The following is a 20126-nucleotide window of genomic DNA, read 5'->3' as shown; positions in this document are numbered from 1 at the left end:
GTAGGGCTCACATTATAAGTATCTTGAGATAAAAATCGTGCTAGGGCTTATTTTCAGGGAAATGTATTCTGAACCTTCCTAGGTATTTCTGAAACCCACCCCCTCATCATTTCTTATAGCTCAGTAGTATTCAATCACAATCATATACCATAACTTCTTTAACTTCTCCCCAGTTGATGTATATTGCCTTCATTTCCAGTTTTGGGGCTACTACAGTGAAAGGCTTCTATGAATATTATTTATACATTTGGGTTCTTTTCCTTTCTCTCCTGAGTAGTTGGAAAAACTTACAACTCTGTGATAAGTGTCCTAATATTCCCAAATCCCCTCAGACGTCTGTCTTTTTCCTTTTTATGTTAATTGGCCAATATGATAGATATGAGGTGGTACCTCAAGAGTTTTTTTAATTTGCATTTCTCATTTCATTGAGAACATTTTTTTCATTTGAGTATAGATTGCTTTAATTTCTTCATCTGAAAACTACCTGGTCATATCCTATGATCACTTACTAATTGGGGAATGCTGCACAATCTTATAAATTTATTTCAAGTCTCTATGTTTGAGAAATGAGACTTTTTATCAGAAAAATTTGTTTTAAATTTTCTGTGTTTTTTCCTGTATTCCTTCTAATCTTGATTCTTTAAACATTCTTTAAAAATACAGTGGAGTTAGGCACAAAGCATGATCAATATAGTAGTTAATTTCAAATTTACCAATAAATTGAATCTCAGCTTTCTCAGCAAAGTTAAACCTTAAACGAGGGGCACAGTTTTCTTTTATAGGTTTGGGGAGCATGGAACAAAGAATAGGGCTTCTGGGGTTGGGAACATGTTATGATGTATTAAAAGAGTTGCATATCATGAATGGTGAAAGTGTCCTTCTGCATTCCCTCAAGGATTACAGGTTTCCCTTTGAAAGGAATACAAATGTGATTAGCAAGAAAACTGGATTTCTAAACCTAACTCATTAAAGCCCAGTCAAATTTCAGAATTAAATTAAAAAACAAAGAACTGTAACATAGGTAGTTACAGGACAAAATCAATTAATTGGAAATAGGTTCAATTAAAAGATGGCACCTATTTATTTAAGCTTTATCAGGTTTTTTTGTGCAAAACGTTTTAATTTAATGTAATCAAAATGATGTTTTACCTCTTTTGATGCTATATGTTGTTTGGTTATAGATTTTTACCTTATCCATAGATCTAAAGGATGAAACTATTACATACCCCACTAATTTGCTTATGGTATCACCCTTTATGTTCAAATCACAGACCCAGTTTGACCTCTTCTTTGCTTTTTTGGTTGCTGGTCTATTCATAGTTTCTATTAAATAGCTTTTCATTTTTCCTAGTAGTTTTTGTTAACCAATGAGTTCTTGTCTCATATTTGGTTCTTCATATTTATCAAATACTAGATAACTATAGTCATTTCCTACTATGTACCTGGTGCCTTCTACTGATCCATAACTCTTAGTATTTTTTTTTTAATGACTTCTGCTTTACAGGACAGTTGAGATATGGTAGTACGAAGTCACCTTTCACTACATTTTCCCTCAACAATTCATTCCCTTGTTAGTCCTTTTTTTAAAATTTTTTTTTTACTTTTTAGGTTTTTGAAAGGCACGGGGTTTAAATGGCTTGCCCAAGGCCGCACAGCTAGGTCATTATTAAGTGTCTGAGGCTGGTTTTGAACTCAGGTACTCCTGACTCCAGGGCTAGTACTCTATCCACTGCGCCACCTAGCTGCCCCAATCTTATTTTTTTTTAAGGTGAGAATTATTTATTTTAAACCATCCTAATCATAAGCAAAATTATAAAAGGTCAGCATAATTGTCACTGTGTGCTGCAAGTTAACTTAAGGATCTGTATAATTTTCTGATTCACATACAGAGAAGAGAATGGTCCACCAGCTGCTGTGGTCCCAGTGCTTGATTTGTCTGATCCAAGTGTTCTTTATTCTTCCTCCTAATAGACAGTGGGAAGAAGATTGAGGTGATGGTTATGAAATAGAGTATTGTTTGCCATCTCCCCATTCATGATGCTCCCCTGACTTCAGGTAGGCGTTTAGCATGCTGACTGCCACCCTGGGGAGTGTGACAAAGAAGGTCAGCATCCTCCACAAGCAATCTGAGCCCTCCTTGCTATGGACGGCGGTAGAGACCACCTGCCTCACCAGGGCATGGGCCTGGCCCCAAAATGTCAGCAGCCCGTCGCAGCCATCTTTTCCAACAATCCCTTGTCATTCTTGATCTTTTTACTTTCAGATGAATTTTGTTATTATTTTATAACTCTTTAAAATAATTTTTTGGTAATTTGATCCATTGAATAAGTAAATTAAGTAAATTTAAGTAGAATTGTCATTTTTATTATTTTGGCTCTTGTCTACCCATGAGCAATTGCTAATTCTCAGATTGTTTCTAGACAAATCAAATAAAATGTTTTGTTATTGTGTTCATATAGTTCCTGAGTTTGTCTTGACAGGTAGACTTCCTGGAATTTCTGTTTATATGGAATTTCTGTTTCTCTTGCTATTGAGTTTTGTTAAATTTTAAAATTATGATGATTTCTTTGCATTTATTTTTATATCCTACAACTTTGCTGGCTATTTATTTTAACTCGTTTTTTAGTTGATTCTCCAACAATTTAATCCAATGTTGTCTGCAAAGAGAGATAGTTTTGCTTCTGTATTCTCTATTCCAATTCCTTAAATTTCTTTTTCTCCTCTTATTGCTAGCATTTCTAATACAATATTGAATAATAGTGGTGATACTGGACATCCTTGCTGTTCACTCCTGATCTCACTGAGAAGATTTCTAGTTTATTCCCCATTACAAATATTTGCGGTTAGTTTTAGATAAATGCTATTTAGCATTTTACCAGGAACTTGATTTGTTCCTTTGCTTTCTGGTGATTTTTAATAGGAATGAGGATTATATTTTCTCAAAAAGTCTTTTCTGCATCTGTTGAGAATAATATGATTTTTGTTGTTTTTATTATTACTATACTCAGTTATGCTGAGAGTTTTCTTCTTGAACTAGTTCTACATTACTGATAATTCTCACCTGCTTATAATCCCATTGCTAATATTTTATTTAAATTTTTTGCATGTATTCTTTAATGAAATTGGTCTGTAGTTTTCTTTCTCTGTTTTGGTTCTGCATCATTTTAGCTATCAATTTCATATTTCAGTCATAAAAAGAATTTTGGTAGGACTGCTTCTTTGCCTATTTTCCCAAATAATTTATGATGATTGGAATTGTTATTTAAATGTTAGGTAGAATTCACTTTCGATTCCTTTTGCTCCTGGAAGCTCATTGTTGACTTGTTCAATATCTTTTTTCTAAAATGGATTTAAGTATTCTATTTCTTTGTTAATGTTGGCAAATTATATTTTTCAAAATATCCATTTCACTAAGATTGTTGTATTTATTGGCATGAAATATTTTCTAAGAATTGCTTTAATTTCCTCATTGAGAATGAGTTTCACCTTTTTTCGTTTTTTACGCTAATAACTTGGTAATTTCCTTTTTCCCTCAATTATTATTTTATTCCAAATTACTTTTTCCTATTGGGTAAGGATAATTTTTAATATTAATTGAATTTTAAATTTTTTCCCCTCCTATTACTCTGTGCTCTCTGGTGTGTTTTAATAGGAATGGGTGCTATATTTTGTCAAAAACTTTTTCAGCATTAAGATAGTTACAATATTTCTGCTGGGTTTTGTTACTGATATATTACTGGTTCTATTATAGATATACTTTGCATTCCTGGTATAAATTGCACCTGGACATAATATATGATCCTGGTGTTATAATGATATAATCTTTTTTCTAATACCTTAGTTAAAATTTCTGCATTGATATTTTGCATTGATATTGATAAGAAAATTAGACTATAATTTTCTTTCTTTGTTTTGACTCTTCCTGTTTTAGGCTTCAGCCACATATTTGTGTCATGAAAGGAATTTGGTAGGACTCCTTTACCCATTTTTCTGAACAGTTTTTATGATATCAAAGCTATTTTTCTTTAATTGTTTCATAGTATTTGCTAGGAATTTTTTCTTAGGGAGTTTATTGATATCTTGTTCAGTTTCTTGTCATTCTCTTTATTGAAGTTATTAATTGTTTTTCTGATTTGCTCTTTGAATGACTTAATCTTTAGGATTAGATTTAGTTTCCCCATTAATTTTTAATCTGTCTTTCCATTATTCTTTATTATATCGTGATCTGAAAAAGAGGCATTTAATATTTTCCCCTTTCTACATTTGATTTTGAGGGTTTTTTTTTTTAATACCCTAATAGTAAGTTTTTGGTTAGGTGCTATGTATCACTGAGAAAAAGGAATATTCTTTCCTGTCCCCATTTTACTTTTTTCTAGAGGTCTGTCAAATCTAACTTTTCTCATTCTATTCTCCTTTTAACTTTTTAAAAAAATTTTATGGTTAGATTTATATAGTTTTAAGGGGGAAAGTTGAGGTCTTCCACTAGTATAGTTTTTTTCTATTTCTTCCTGTAACTCACTTATATTCTTCTTTAGGAATTTGGATGCTATATTCTTGGTACACATATGTTTAGTATTAATATTCTTTCGTTGTGATTACTTTAAGCAAGATGAAATTTCTTTCCTTATCTGTTTTAATTAGATCTATTTTTATTTTTGCTCTGAAGTCATGATTATTTTCCTTGTTTGTTTTAATTTTAGCTGAGGCATAAGTTCTGACTCCCATTGCAATTCCTATTAAAAATTGAGTTTTATTCTATCCTTCTACTTTCATTTTATCAGTGAATTCATCCCATTTACATTTGCAGTCATGATTTCTAACTCTGGATTTCCCTTCCTCTTGTTTCTTACCTCCCATGTATCCTGTTTTTCACCCTCTTATCTTCTCATCAGTGTTTTGTTTCTGTCCACTCCTCTCCCAAAGTACCCTCCCTTCTCTTTAATTCCCTACCACCTTTTCTTAACCCCCCCCCCCCCCTTTTTCCTCCTTGGGCTAAGATAAATTTCAATGCCCAACTCATTGTGTATTTTATTTCCTCTTTGAGCCAGTTCTGAGTAAGGTTCAAGCCCACTGTCTCTTTTTTGTCATCCCCTCTAGTGGAATACGTAGGTATTTTTCATCTCTTCGTGTGTGGTAATTTACTCCATTCTGCCTTTCCCTTCCTTCTACCCTCAGTGTAATACTACTTTTCCTCACCTCTTAGCTTTTTTTTTTTGTAGGGGAGAAGGAAGGAACCATCATCCCCTCATTTACTCTCAAGGCCCCATGTACTAGAGAGACTATTAGGATTCCTGTGAAAAAATCCAAATTCTATGCCCCTCTAATGTTCATAGCCCAGGTTGGGGATGGGATGTGAAAGAAGGTAGAAAAGAACTAAAATAGATGCCAAAGCATTTTTCCTTCCCTCTGTTCAAGTCTCCAGGGACTTTGTCAGAACTCTTCTGTCTTGATTCACCTACTCACTCAACTCAGTCTGTAACTGGTTCATGGTTTTATCAGTGACCTGCAAGGTATAGAAGAGTTATGCTTCCTGTGCAGGGTCATTTATTTCCTCCCCTGGCATTCAGAGACATCTACATTGATTGTGGGCTTTTTGGATTTAGTCTAATGTCTTGAAATTGATTGAGAGTTCTCACTTGTCTAAACTATTGAGACAGAGTAGTTTGAGAATTACTGCTTTGTGGGATGAGGTGATTTTATTAATTCATCAGCTACCTTTAACACTAATAATGTAGCAGAATAAGTACTGAACCTACAAATGTAAGAGCTAGATTTCATTTATTGGTATTATCATATCAACCTACTCTTGGTATGCTACTTAACTAGTCAATTAACCTCTTGAAAAATTAGTTTATTTCTTTATAAAAATAGGGATAATGTTCACAGACTACCTTCCTCACAGTGTTGTTTGAAATGTTTTGTAAACTTTAAGTTGTTAAATCTCAATGTCTTTTCCCTTGTACCATTTTATTTTGTCAAAAATCATTTGAAAGCTCAGAATTGCTTTGAATTGTCCGAAGATAAACATAAAATTCTCTGCTCTTGCTTTAAAACTATATTAGACTACTTTCTATTTCTCTACTCTACAGATTGCCAGCCTGCTACTTTCCCTTAGAATTTTCTTTAATACTTCTTCTGCTTAATCCCCTACTCCCTCCTATCAAAAAGCATCCAGAAAGAATTCTATTAATTGTCCAGTGCAAAGACTTTTCCTCATGAGAAGAGGCAATGATCTTTCCCAATAATATGCATTTCATAATTATATAACTCTTTACTCTTTAACAAAATAACATCATTTATTAAATAGATGTATTGTGCCCATCCAATTCTCCTAAGTGCTCATTTCTCAGCTTGTCAGTATTGTCTACAATATATTGGAAATTAGGGTAAATTTGTATAATACAAACTGTTATTTTGATGTTGATTATGATTTTAACTGGCAGATAATCTGAAATATTTTTATTCACCTAAAAGGATTTTGGACCCCAAATAAGTGAAAGATTATAAATAAATTAGTCATATTTCCCAAAAGTTATTCAAAATTTAGTGAAGTTTCTGTGTGGGATTCTTTTTACAGGAAGTACTTAAACAGTTACAAGGAAGTATTGAAGATGAAGCAATGGCTTCGTCTGGACAAATTGATTTGTTGGAACGTCTAAAAGGTAGGCTTAAAAAGTATTGTACATTTTTAAAAACCCAAGGCACGTGTATAGCTCATCCTTCAGAGAATTAAAATTCCTGTGAATTAGTTGAAAAATAGAATTGCAGTAATTAATTTTTTTTCATATTCTGCCTGTGATTTCATCAATCTAGATATTGCCCAGTTAGAAAATTCCCTTTGCAAGTGCGAGTCAGCAACTATCCTACAAGTTGTGATTATCAGAAAACATTTGGAGCAATGAGAGATTAAGTATCATAAACAGTCAATTTGTGTTAGAGGTAGAATTTGAACCCAGCACTTCATGATTATAAAGCTATCTTTCTTCCTAGTGTCACATTGCCTTTTGAGATGATTGACTTCTGTATAATAACAGGATAGTCAAGAAACCCAAGCTATCTATATAGCCACTTGAAAAAATGTCCCACTAAATAATTTTGAAAAATGCAAATTAAGTAATTCTGACTTTGTACCTCATTCACATCTGACTGGTAAAATTAACAATAAAGGAAAATAACTATTGGAGAGGCTGTGGGAAAAGAAGCTCATTAACACACCATTGTTGGAGCTATGACTTGGTCATATGCTCCTGCCCTTCATACTAGGGGATTTCAGCCTAAATGTTTATACTTCCTCAAACTTCATAATTCTTTAACTTGTTTCCCATGGCCTACTCCACCACCCCACTTCAGCTGCACATATAGATGGTTATCATCCACAAATGCATCACTTCCATATTTATTAACTCTGAGATGCCTTTCATTGCAATTTGTTGCCATTTGACCTCTCTCTTTACCTTTCAACTCCAAAACCTTTTCTTCATCCTTTCCATGGTCTCTGATCTTTCATCCCCTCAGCCATGACATTAACCTGACCTGGAAAAAGAATGTAGGAAAGGGGAAGCAGTTGCAGAACTGATTGCACTGTCTTCTGTTCACTTGGTAAACCAGTTCAACTCTTTATTGTCCTCTTTTCTCAAGTCCTTTGACCCTTTATATCCTATCTTTGCTATTGCCTTGGATTATTCCTACCATCTTTGGACACCTTGACTCTTAAGTGCATCTACACATGTAGCTGAATGAGGCTAGAGAAAATTGTAAAATTAGTGCTGACTGGGTCCACTATTAATGTTACATAATTTCAACTAAATCTTCATTACTCCAAGATAGTCCCTTTATTCCTCCCTACAGTGACTTTAAAAAAATTTTTTTTTTCTTTATTTGTTTTTCAGTGTAGTTTTTACTAATCTTTTTTTTTTTTTTTGCAAGGGCTTCAGTTTTACATTTTTCTCCCTCCTCCTTCTGACAGAAAACAATCTTAATATAGGCTGTACATTTATAAAAAGGCTAAACATAGATCCATACTGATTCTGTTTTGAGAGAAGAATCAAATCCAAATGGAAAAAAGAACACATTAGAGAGAGAAAAAAATGATATAATATATGACAACTTTTAAAAATTGAAGATAAGTCTTGGTCTTCATTTAAACTCCACAGTTCCTTCTCTGGATCTGGATGGTATTTTCTATCACAGATCTTTGATTGACTTTGATTATTGTACTGCTGAAATGAACAAGTCCATCATAGTTGATCATCACCCCATGTTATTGTTAGTGTGTATAATGTTCTTCTGGATCTGTTCATTTCACTCCATATCAATTCATGCAAGTCTTTCCATGCTTTTCTGAAATCCTGTCCCTCATGATTTCTTTGTAGAACAATAGAGTTCTGTCACATACAAATACCACAGTTTGTTCAGCCATTCTCCATGGGCATCCCCTAAATTTCTAATTCTTTGCCACTACAGTAAGAGCTGCTATGATTATTGTTGTACATGTGGAATTTTTACCCTTTTTCATGATCTCTTCATGATACTTACCCAAGTAGTGGAATTGCTGAATCAAAGGATAGGCATAATTTTATTGCCCTTTGGGCATAATTCCAAATTGTTCTTCAGAAAGGTTGGATCAATTCACAACTTCACCAACAATACATTAGTGTTCTAATTTTCCCACATCCTTTCCAACATTGATCATTTTCCTTTAGTCATATTAGCCAATCTGAAAGGTGTGAGATGTTTTAATTTGCATTTCTTTAATTATTAATGACTAAATGTAAATTTTCATATAACTAAATAGCTTTGATTTCTTTGTCTTAGAATTGCCTTTCCATATCCTTTGATCATTTATCAATTGGGGAATGACTTGGTTTTTGTTTTTGTTTTTTTCTAATTTGGCTCTGTTCTTTATATATTTTAGAAAGGAGACCTTTGTCAGAAGTACTAGTTGTAAAAATTGTTTCCCAATTTACTATATACATATACCTTTTAATCTTAGTTACAGTGGTTTTGTTTGTGCAAAATCTTTTTAAATTTAATGTAATCCAAATCGTCCAGTTTTATATAATATTCTCTATCTCTTTTTTAGTCATAAACTGCTACCCTTTCCATAGATCTATTTCTTGTTTTTCTAATTGGCTCATAATATTACCTTTTATATCTTAATCTAGCACCTGTTTTGTCCTTATCTTTGGTGTAGGGTGTCTGATGTTTGTTCTGATGCTTAGTTTCCAGTTTTATTGAAGAGTGAGTTTTTAATCCCAGAAACTGGAATCTTTGGGTTTATCATACAGTAGATTACAATAGTTAACTGCTGTTTCTTTTGCACCTAATCTATTCCTCTGATCTACCACACTAATATTTCTTAGCCGCTATCAAACAGTTTTGATGACTAATGCTTTATATTATAATTTTAGATCTGGTATGACTAGGCCGCCTTTCTTTGCATTTTTCATTAATTCCCTTGTTATTCTTGACCTTATGTTCTTTATATGAATTTAGTTACTATTTCTTTCTAGCTCACTAAAGTAATTTTTTGGAAGTTTGGTATGGTGCTGAATAAGTAATTTAATTTAGATTGCATTGTAATTTTTATTATAATAGCTCGGCTTACCCATGAGCAATTGACATTTGCCAAGTTATTTAGATCTGATTTTATTTGTGTGAAGTGTTTTATGTATGTTTTCCTATAGGTTCTGAATCTGCTTTGGCAGGTAGACTGCAGTTATTTTAAATGGGATTTTTCTTTCTGTCTCTTGCTGCTATATCCTGTTAGTAATATATAGAAATGCTGAGGATTTATGTATTTATTTTATATCCTGCAGCTTTGCTAAAGTTGATATTTTTTCCAGTAGTTTTTTGAGATGATTTTCTAGGGTTTTCTGGGTCTACCATCATATCATCTGTGAGAGTTTTGTTTCTTTCTTCCCAATTCTAATTCCTTCAATTTCTTTTTCTTGTCTTATTGTTAAAGATAACATTTTTAATACACTATTGAATAATGGGCACCCTTGTTTCACCCCTGATCTTATTGGGAATGCTTCTAGCTTATCTCCATGACATGTAATGCTTGTTGATGGTTTAGATAGATACTACTTAAGGTTTTTTTGTTTGTTTTTTTTAGTTTTTGCAAGGCAATGGGGTTATGTGGCTTGCCCAAGGCCACATGGCTAGGTAATTATTAAGTGTCTGAGGCTGGATTTGAACTCAGGGACTCTTGACTCCAGGGCCAGTGCTCTGTCCACTGCGTCACCTAGCCACCTCCTACTTAACGTTTTTTAAGGAACATTCTATCTATTCCTGTGCTCTCTAGTGTTTTTAATAATAGGAATAGGTGCTGTGTATTTTATCCAAAGCTTTTTCAGCATTTTTTTGAGACAATCATATTTCTGTTAGGTTAGTTATTGAAATGGTTAACTATGCTGATAATTTACCTAATATGGAACCAACTCTGCACTCCTAGTAAAATCCTGCTTGATCATAGTGTATTATCCCAGTGATAACTTGCTGTAGTCACTTGGTAATATTTTATTTAAAATTTTTGCATCCTATTCATTAGGGAAATTGGTCTGTAATTTTCTTTCTCTGTTTTGACTCTTCCTGACTTAGGTATCAACGCCACATAAATGTCATAGAAGGAATTAGTCCAAGTTCTATCTTTTATCTATTTTTTTCAAAAATTTTTTTGTTTTTTTTTTTTGCAAGGCAAATGGGCTTGCCCAAGGCCACACAGTTAGGTAATTATTAAGTGTCTGAGATTGGATTTGAACTCAGGTCCTCCTGACTCCAGGACTGGTTCTCTCCACTGTGCCACCTAGCCACCCCTTATTTTTTCAAATATTTTATATAGAATTGGAACTTATTGTTCCTTGAATGTTTGGTAGAATTCATTTGTGAGTCCATCTGGCCCTGGAGATTTTTTCTTAGAGTTCATTGATGGCTTGTTCAATTTCTTTGTCTAAGAAGGGGTTATTTAAATATTTAATTTCCTCTTCTTTTAACCTGGACAATTTATATTTTTGTAAATATTCAATCATTTCATTTAGATTGTCAAATTTATTGGGCATAAAATTGAGCAAAATAGTTCCAAATTATTACTTTAATTTCCTCCTCATTGGTAGTAAATTCATCTTTTTTCATTTTTGATGCTGATAATTTGATTTTCTTTTTTAAAAATCAAATCAGTCAAAGGTTTTTCTATTATGTTGGGTTTTTTTTAATAACACCAACTCTTATTAGTTCAATAGTTTTCTTGCTTTCAATTTTAATTTTACCTTTAATTTTCAGAATTTCTAATTTGGTATTTCATTAGGGATATTACTTCTTTCTCTAGCTTTTTTTTTTGTTGTATTTAGTTGCATTTGTTGCATTTAGTGATAGAATATTTCCCCTAGTAACTGCTTTGACTGTTTAACATAAGTTTTCGTATGTTGTCTTGTTATTGTCATTGTTTTGGTTGAAATTATTAATTCTTTCTATGATTTGTTTAATCCACTCATTCTTTAAAATTAGGTTACATAGTTTCCGATTAGTTTTAGGTCTATCTGTCCATGGTCCTTTATTGCATGTAATTTTTATGGCATCATGATCTGAAATGGATGCATTTAATATTTCTGCCTTTCTGCATTTGATTATGAGATTTTTATGCCCTAATACATGATCAATTTTTGTATAGGTACCATGTGCAGCAGAAAAATTGGTATATTCCATTCTATCCCCCATTCAGTTTACACCAGAAGTATTTCTAATGTTGTATTCACATCCTCCCTTCTTGTTTATTATATGGTTAGATTTATCTAATTCTGAGAGAATGAGAGATTGAGGTCCCCCACCAGTAGAATTTTGCTGTCTGTGTCTTCGGATCCTATACTATACTTGCTGCATATATGTTTGGTGAGATCTATTTTGCAATCGCTTTGTCTGAGATAAAGATTCCTACCCTTGCTTTTTCATTTCAAATGAGGCATAATCTGTTCTAGCCTTTTGTCTTTTTTCTCAGTGCATCTCTCTACTTCAAATGTATTTCTTATAAGCAGCATATCATAGGATTCTGATTTTTAATCTACTCTTCCATTTACTTCTGTTTTATAGAAGATTTCATCTGTAACTCTTTATTATTTTCCATGCTGTCTTCCCTCCTTTTTCCCCTAATTTTCCCCTCCTTTTAACTTTTTCCTCCTCCCCAGTGTTTCTCTTCTGAATACCACCTTTTTCAGCGTGTCCCTCCTTCTATCCAACACCCTCTCTTTTCTTTCCCCTTTCCTGTTTCTTTCTGCCCCCCCCCCCCCATTCCCTTCCTGATATTTGAAAGGTAAGATAAATTTCTAAACTCATCTGAGTACATGTGATAATTCCTCTTTGAGCTAAATCCACTGAGAGTAAGATTCAGGTGATTCTCACCACCTCCCTTCCTTCTTTTGCCATATGTCCTTTACGCCTCTTTATGTGATATAATTTACCCCATTCTCCCTCCCTCTTTGTCCCAACTTTTTACAGTACCCTCCTTTTTTTTTTTTTTTAAAGGTTTTTGCAAGGCAAATGGGGTTAAGTGGCTTGCCCAAGGCCACACAATTAGGTAATTAAGTTTCTGAGGCCAGATTTGAATTCAGGTACTCCTGACTCCAGGGCTGGTGCTCTATCCACTGCACCACCTAGCTGCCCCAGTACCTTTTTTTTTAATCTCTTAGATTTTTTTAAAAATCATTCTATCAAAATCATGGCTGTCCCATGGGTATACATTCAGCCTAAGAATATTCCCTCCAATAGAGTTACAGATCTCAAGAGTTATGAGAATCTTCCTCCCAGGTTTATCTTATTGAATAGCAGTCTTTTTCTTTTCTCTTTGTTTACCTTTTCTTGTATCTTGAATCTCCTATTTGAAGATCACATTTTCTGTTCAGCTTTGGTCTTCAGGAAAATTTGAAATTCACCTCTTTTGTTAAATGCCCATCTTTCCTCTGAAAGAGAAAAATGTTTTGATGGATAGTTGATTTTTATTGTAAATCAAGATCCCTTGCTCTCTAGAATATTATATTCCAGGTCCTTTGATCCTTTAATGTTGATAGTCTGGTCCTGTGTAATCCTGACTGGCTCCTCGGTATTTAAATTGCTTCTTTCTGACTGTTTGCAAGATTTTCTCCTTGATCTGATAATTTTGGAGTTTGCCCACAATATTCCTTAGTGTTTTCATTTTGGGTTACCTTTCAGGAGTTGATTGATGGATTCTTTCAGTGACTATTTGGCCTTCTGGTTCCAGGATATTAGAGCATTACTCCTTAACTATTTCCTGAAGAATGCTGCTCAGGCTCTCTTTTGATCATGGTTTTTAGGTAGTCCTTGATTCTTAAATTGTCTATCCTGGATCTCTTTTCCAGGTCAGTTGTTTTACCAGTGAGGTAGTTTCCGTTTTACATTTTCTTCTCTATTTTTTGATGAGGTTTTTTTTTTTTTGGCTTTTTGCAAGGCAATGGGTTTAAGTGACTTGCCGAAAGATAACACAGCTATGTAGTTATTAAGTGTCCCAGGCTGGATTTTAGGTCCTCCTGACTCCAGGGCTGGTGCTCTATCCTTGCTTGTTTGGGTTTTTAAAAAAAAAAATTTTTTTTAACAGATTCTTGATCTCATGAAATCATTAGTTTCCACTAGTCCCAATCTATTTTTTAGGGAGGTATTTCCTCCATTTAGCTTATGCTTCTCATTTTCCGTTTGGTCAATTCTTTTTTTAAAGGAGTTGTTATCTTTTCCCATTTGCCCAATTGTGTTTTTGAGGGAATTATTTCCATTTTGCATTTGTCCAGTTGTATTTTTTTTTTTTGAAAAAATATATTCACAAATGTTTAATTGCTGAATCAAGTTTTGGGGGTGACCATGGATGCACTAATGGCACATCTTCATACAGCTGAATCCTCCAAGTGCCTTAAGTTTTAAACATGGCTACAGACGTAGTACTAATGGTACATCTTGAGCTGAACTCTCCAAGTGAATATACCACTGCTATTCACATACTAAGAACATGTCTGTAAATCTTTCAATTTAACAGGTCTTCAAAACAGGTACTTAGCAAGTCAGGAGATCCTGTCTCTGACTGAACTCCTACAGTGACAAGTTAAAGGCAGTATTTAATGAAATCATTGTAATTAAGCTATTTATGTGCATAGTTAGGGAACTTAAGATGGATTCAATAGAACTGGCCTTTGGACAGACTGGGGCATAACTTTTCCCCCCTCCAAGAACACTTCCTCCATCCTCCAAAACCCGTAACAGGTAAAAGTCATATGAAATTATTAAGTAGGCTTTCCTCATAGTTTAGTGAAAGAAGCTAGATTTAATTAAAACTTTTCTAAGAAGTGGGGCATATAGCCCTTGATTTTTTTTTAAAAAAAAAAAAAGGTTGTCTAAACCTTTTAAAATAAACATTCAAGTGTCACAGCTTGGTTGTGACTGAACTTATGAACAAAACAGAGAGACCGGATCATTTCTTATCTAAACCCAAGCCTGCCTAATCTACATAATTTCTCTTTTAGAACAGCCATTCATGATCGAAATGCTCAGGTCAATGAAACCAATTTAAATAGGGTCATTATGGTATGTGTAAAAAAAAAAAGAAAAGAAATCTCGTCACCAGAGACGGCTCTTTTTTTTTAAAATAAATAAGGTGGCAGACAAGTGTTACTTATTCATTGGTGGCCTTTTAAGGTAGGCTTTCAAGTCGGCCCTCTCCCCCTTCTTCTTGATGCCCGCAAAGATCATCTTCGTCCCAGGCATGTACTTATTGGGGTTCTCCAGGTACTCCATCAAGGTGTCCCGGGTGATCCCTTTGTTCTTTTTGCGTTGGTGTATGAGAAGCCCATGACCTGGTCAGTCTTGCGGCCAAAGAGCCCTTGAAGGTTGCGGCTGGTTTTGTGCTTGCCGCCCTTCTCCACCATGTGGCACTGGGTGCACTTCTGCACGAATATCTTCTTGCCCTTCTCCACATCTCCCATGGTGGCCTCAACTCACTGGTTCAGCCCGCTGTGCCTGGTGCTGCCTTTGCCCAGGGACACACTACACCCGCCCCTATGTCCAGTTGTATTTTTAAAGAATTTGTTTTCTTATGTGATTTTTTTGTTGTAAGATATAAATTTTGTCTTGCATGATGTTAATTTTCTCTCACATTTCTTTTTCCCAATTTTTCCATTTGATTTTTAAACTCTTTTCTGATCTCTTCTATAAGAAGTCTTTCTGGACTGTAGACCAATTCATATTCTCCATTGAAGTTTCGTTTATAGGATCCATTCTGCCCTCCTTTTCTGAGCTAAGGTAACATCGAATAGATCCTGCTTTTTGATGACCTTCATTTTGGAATTTATCTTTCCCTGGGGGAGGGGGTGGGGGAGGGGCTTTTAACAGAACTTTGGTGTTGAAAACCCTAGAGGCCTTGCTGGCTGGAGTTATAAACTCCAGGGGGCTACTCAGTGGACCAAACAGTAAGAAATATAGCCAGAAGCTTTCTCAAGATTATCTTCAATTGGGGATGTTAGCTGTCTACTCCCTATGCCTAGGACTGGGGCTAGATCTGGGCTGTCCTGAGGCAACCCAGTGACTGGGCTAGATAATCAAACTGGAAATGCCAGAGTTCTCTCTGGATAGTTAGTGCTAGGGAAATCCACCACCCACACCCTTCCTTTGGGAAAGGTGCAAATACCTGGGGCTGTTTTTCTGCTCTTTGTACTGGGATTGACAGGTCCTCCCATAAGAATGCCAGGGACTTGCTGTAGGGGCAGCCCAGACCTGCCACTGCACTGGCCAAATAGGTGGCCTGAGTAGCCACACTGGAACTCTCCCATCTGCCCACTTGCTTACACTGCAAAAGCTTACAGTGTACTTGCTTTCTGCCCTCTGCCCTGGTTGCATCCACACTCTCCCCTTGACATACCTTGCTGGAAGATGTTCCCCTCTTCTTTTGTGGATTCTGTTGCTCCAGATTCTGTTAAGAGGCTTGATTCATGTCAGTTCTGAGGGAAAGCCAAGAGAGCTTAAAACAGTGCCTGGCTTGTCTCTTCCATCTTGGGTGGAACACAGTGACTTCTTAAAAGCTTTTAATTAATTCCAAACCTCCTATTTTAACCCCCTCCTACCAGTTTCTCAGCTAAGATCCTTGCCTCATATTTCACTCCCCCCAAAAATAAATTGATCATTTACCAAGATCTTTCTCCCTTTCTCCTCTTCTCATATTATTCAGATGCTTTTATCAGTATCTACTTCTTCATCCCTTTTTTAAGATGATCCTTCTCCTTGTCAAGGCAAATCTGTCTGTGTATGTGATACCATTCTATCCCATCTTCTCTAGCCGATTGCCTTCTCAATCATACCCACTCTCACTTATCTTTTATTTCTCCATGTCTATTGATGGTTCCCTAATCCCTATAAACATGGGCATAGTTCCTCATCTGCCAAAAAACTCCAAATGAACCCCCACATGTTCCATCCATTTCTACCAGCTATCATCCCATTTCTCTTGTGGCTAATTCCTTGAGAAGGGTATGCAATTGGTTGCCTCCACCACTCTTCTGTTACTCTCCTCTTAACTCTGTCATGTGACTTTTGATCTCATCATTCAGCTGAAACCCCTCTTTCCCAAAGTTACCCTTACCTTAATTGCTAAGTCTAAATGACCTATTCTCATTTGTCATCCTTTTCAATCTAGCTACAGCTTTTGACATTTCCTTTTGATATTCCTTTCTTCTCAATACCCTTTTGTCTCTAGGTTTTCTTGACAGTATGTTCTCCTGGTTCTCCCTTTATCTATCTGACTGTTCCTTTTCAGTTTCTTTTGCTTGATTTTCTCACAGATTCTCTCTTGAGCAGTCTTCTCCTTATAATGCTTCATGATCTCATTAGCTCCAGTAATTCTCAGATCACTTAATCTATCTATTCCTAAACCTGTCTTCTAACTTCCAGACTTTCAGCTTCCCCTTCTCTCCTCTGATACTATCACTACCTTGGTACAGGCATTCATCATCTCATGTCTGAAGTAGTATAATAAAAAAAAAACCTGAAGTAGTACAATAGCCTTCTTATTTTTTTGAAAGATTTTATTTATTTTGAATTTTACGATTTTTCCCCTAATCTTGCTTCCCCCCACCTCCCACAGAAGGCATTCTGTTAGTCTTTACATTGTTTCTATGGTATACATTGATCTAAGTTGACTGTGATGAGAGAGAAATCATGTCCTTAAGGAAGAAACATAAAGTAAAAGAGGCAGCAAAATTACATAATAAGATAACTTTTTTAAAAAAAATTAAAGGTAATAGTCTTTGGTCTTTGTTCAAACAAACTCTGCAATTCTTTCTCTGGATACAGATGGAATTCTTGCAGATACCCCCAAATTGTGACTGATCGTTGCACTGTTGGAATGAGCAAGTCCATTAAGGTTGACTGTCATCCCCATGTTGCTGTTAATGGTGTACAGTGTTCTTTTGGTTCTGCTCATCTCTCTCAGCATCAGTTCATGCAAATCCTACCAGGCTTCTCTGAATTCCCATCCCTCCTGGTTTCTAATAGAACAATAGTGTTCCATGACATACATATAAAGCATTCCCCAATTGAAGGACATTTGACTTAATTGTCAATTCTTTGCTACCACAAACAGGGCTGCTATGACTATTTTTGTACAAGTGATATTTTTACCCTTTTTCTTAATCTCTTCAGGGTACAGACCCAGTAGTGGTGTTGCTGGGTCAAAAGGTATGCACATTTTTGTTGCCTTTGGGCCTAATTCCAAATTGCTCTCCAGAAAGGTTGGATGAGTTCACAGTTCTGCCAATGTATCATAATTTTCTGATTGGACTTCCTGCCTCAAATTTCTTCTCACTTACATACGTCATCCATTCAATTGTCAAATAAACTTAAAGTGAAGGTCTAGCTATGATATCTCCCTATTTAACAAACTTCATTGGTTCCCTTTCCCTTTTAGGACCAAGTATAAAATTATCTCTTCAGTATTCAAAGCCATTCATTATCTTCTCTTTCCTATCTTTCCAGTATTCTTCCTCCTTAATTATGCCCACACACTCTATAATCTAATGACATTGGTCTCTTGTTTGGTCCTTGCAGAATACACTCCATTTCTAGATTCTGCATTTCTTCTCAGATAAGAATTCTGGTATTTTTTTTCTCTTCATCTCTTCCCCCCCCCCCCCCCATGTCCTAAATAAAGATTTCTAAAAGAAACTTTTTTGGATTTCCATTTCTTCTGTTAATCAGCTGTTTTATTCTGTTTATATCTTGTTTGAATATATATATATATATATATATATATATATATATTGATGTTATCTCCTTCATTTGACTGTTGGCATTCTTAAGAACTGGAGCTGCATTTTGAGCAAATAGCTATTTCTCCAAGGGTCATATTTCTTCAAAAAGTATTTTATCATTGGATAATCTTGAGTGATTCTTAGTAAATATGTTCCCAAATATTATATAATTTCTGTAGCTATTTGGGATACAATTTGTTTGTTCTTCCTACTGTGCATTCTTGATAGTATTCATGAATGATGCTAATGATTTAATCAGATTTATTTTACATCTGATAACTTTGCAGCAGTTATTTTTCCATTTATTTTACTTTGACTCTAAGGTTGTTTAGGATAAGTGGCAGAGTGTGTAGGGTGCTAGGCCTGGACCCAGGTAAACTTCTTAAGTTTAAACTTGACCTCAAGCACACTAGCTATGTAACCTAGGGCAAGTCACTTAACCATGTTTGCCTCGGTTTCCTCATCTATTAAATGAATTTGAAAAGATAATTATTAAACCAAACCGCTCCTATTTATGCTAAGAATTCCCTTAAAAAAAGGAAACAAATAGTTACAACTGAAAATGAATAGATGAAAATGTTAAGTACATGATATTATCCTTATTGTTAAAAAGCAATAATTTTGTTTCCTCTTTGACTATTTTTTTGAAGGTTTTTGCAAGGCAGTGGGGTTAAGTGACTTGTCTAAAGTCACACTTGTCTGAGACCTGATTTGAACTCGGGTCCTCCTGACTCCAGAGCTGGTGCTTTATTTACTGCACCACCTAGTTTCACCTTCTTTGCCTATTCTTATTTCTACAACTTTTTTTTTTTACCAGTTTTCATTAGCTTTATTCGTATATAGTTTCCTCACTTGGCTTGACCTTTCCATCCATGGTTTAGGCATAAAACTTCAAATTTTTGTATAATTATTTTATTAACATAATTTGGATAAAATAATTCCTCATCATTTTCTTTATTTCCTCTTTAGTTCTTGTGAATTTTCCATTTTTACATTTATGATGATTTTTTAAATCAGGTTTTCTGAATATTTTATTATTTTCTTCATTGCCCCCTCCCATAGCTCCAACTTTCATTTATTTGGAAAAGGATTTTTTTTTTGCTTTCAATTTTATTCTTTAATTTTAAGACTTTTTACTTTGTAATTTAGTTGAACTTTATTTCTTGTTTAGGTATTTTTATCCATACAGTATTGATTTGATAATGAAAACAATTTAGACATTCATTTTCCTTCCAGGACCATCTTTAGTTTTACCCCACAAATTTTGGTATTTGTTTCATTTGTTAAGGCTTTTTTATTTTATAATTTGCTATTTGATCCACCAGTTCTTTAGAATTATATTATTTAATCTCTAATTGCTTTTTAGTTATTTTTTCTGAATATAATGTATAATTGCTTTTTCTGGTGAGGTCTTTATAACCCAAAATATGGTCAGTTTTTATAAAGGTTGCTGGGTACAACTGAGGAATTCTTTTCTCATCCCATCTAGTAATCTTTACAGATCTGTTGTCTTCAGTTTTTATGAAGTTCTCTTATATGTTGTGCCTTTCACTGAATGCAGTCAAATTATTCTCTAAAAATATTCCAAGGTCTTACTTTTTTAAAGTAAATTTTAAGAAGAAAAATTTTATTTAGAAGTTTTTTTTAACCTTCACTTTCTGTGGTGTGTGTGTGTGTGTGTGTGTGTGTGTGTGTGTTTATGCTTAATTTTTGCAAGGTAGTGGGGTTAAGTGACTTGCCCAAGGTCACACAGCGAAGTATTTATTAGGTGTCTGAGACTGGATTTGAACTCAGGTCCTCCTGACTCCAGAGCCAGTGCTCTATTCACTCTATTCA

At 34.6% G+C, this 20126-nt stretch overlaps 1 protein-coding gene across 5 annotated transcripts in view; it reads left to right on the top strand.

Annotated features, from left to right (window-relative positions):
- APC (APC regulator of WNT signaling pathway) overlaps positions 1 to 20126 on the top strand; it is a 148989-nt gene that overhangs the window by 42365 nt on the left and 86498 nt on the right. For 3 of the 5 annotated variants that reach the window (XM_074200560.1, XM_074200561.1, XM_074200562.1), the window contains one exon: positions 6578 to 6662. The exons of the other annotated variants lie outside the window; for them this stretch is intronic. In XM_074200560.1, coding sequence (XP_074056661.1) covers positions 6578 to 6662 — 85 coding nt within the window. The remainder of the gene's footprint in view (positions 1 to 6577; positions 6663 to 20126) is intronic. 5 annotated transcript variants of the gene reach the window in all.

Source organism: Macrotis lagotis, chromosome X, assembly GCF_037893015.1.
Source record: "Macrotis lagotis isolate mMagLag1 chromosome X, bilby.v1.9.chrom.fasta, whole genome shotgun sequence".
In the NCBI taxonomy this organism is placed as follows: domain Eukaryota; kingdom Metazoa; phylum Chordata; class Mammalia; order Peramelemorphia; family Peramelidae; genus Macrotis; species Macrotis lagotis.
The sequence above is the reverse complement of the archived record's forward strand: the minus strand, read 5'-3'. Positions and strand labels throughout refer to the sequence as shown.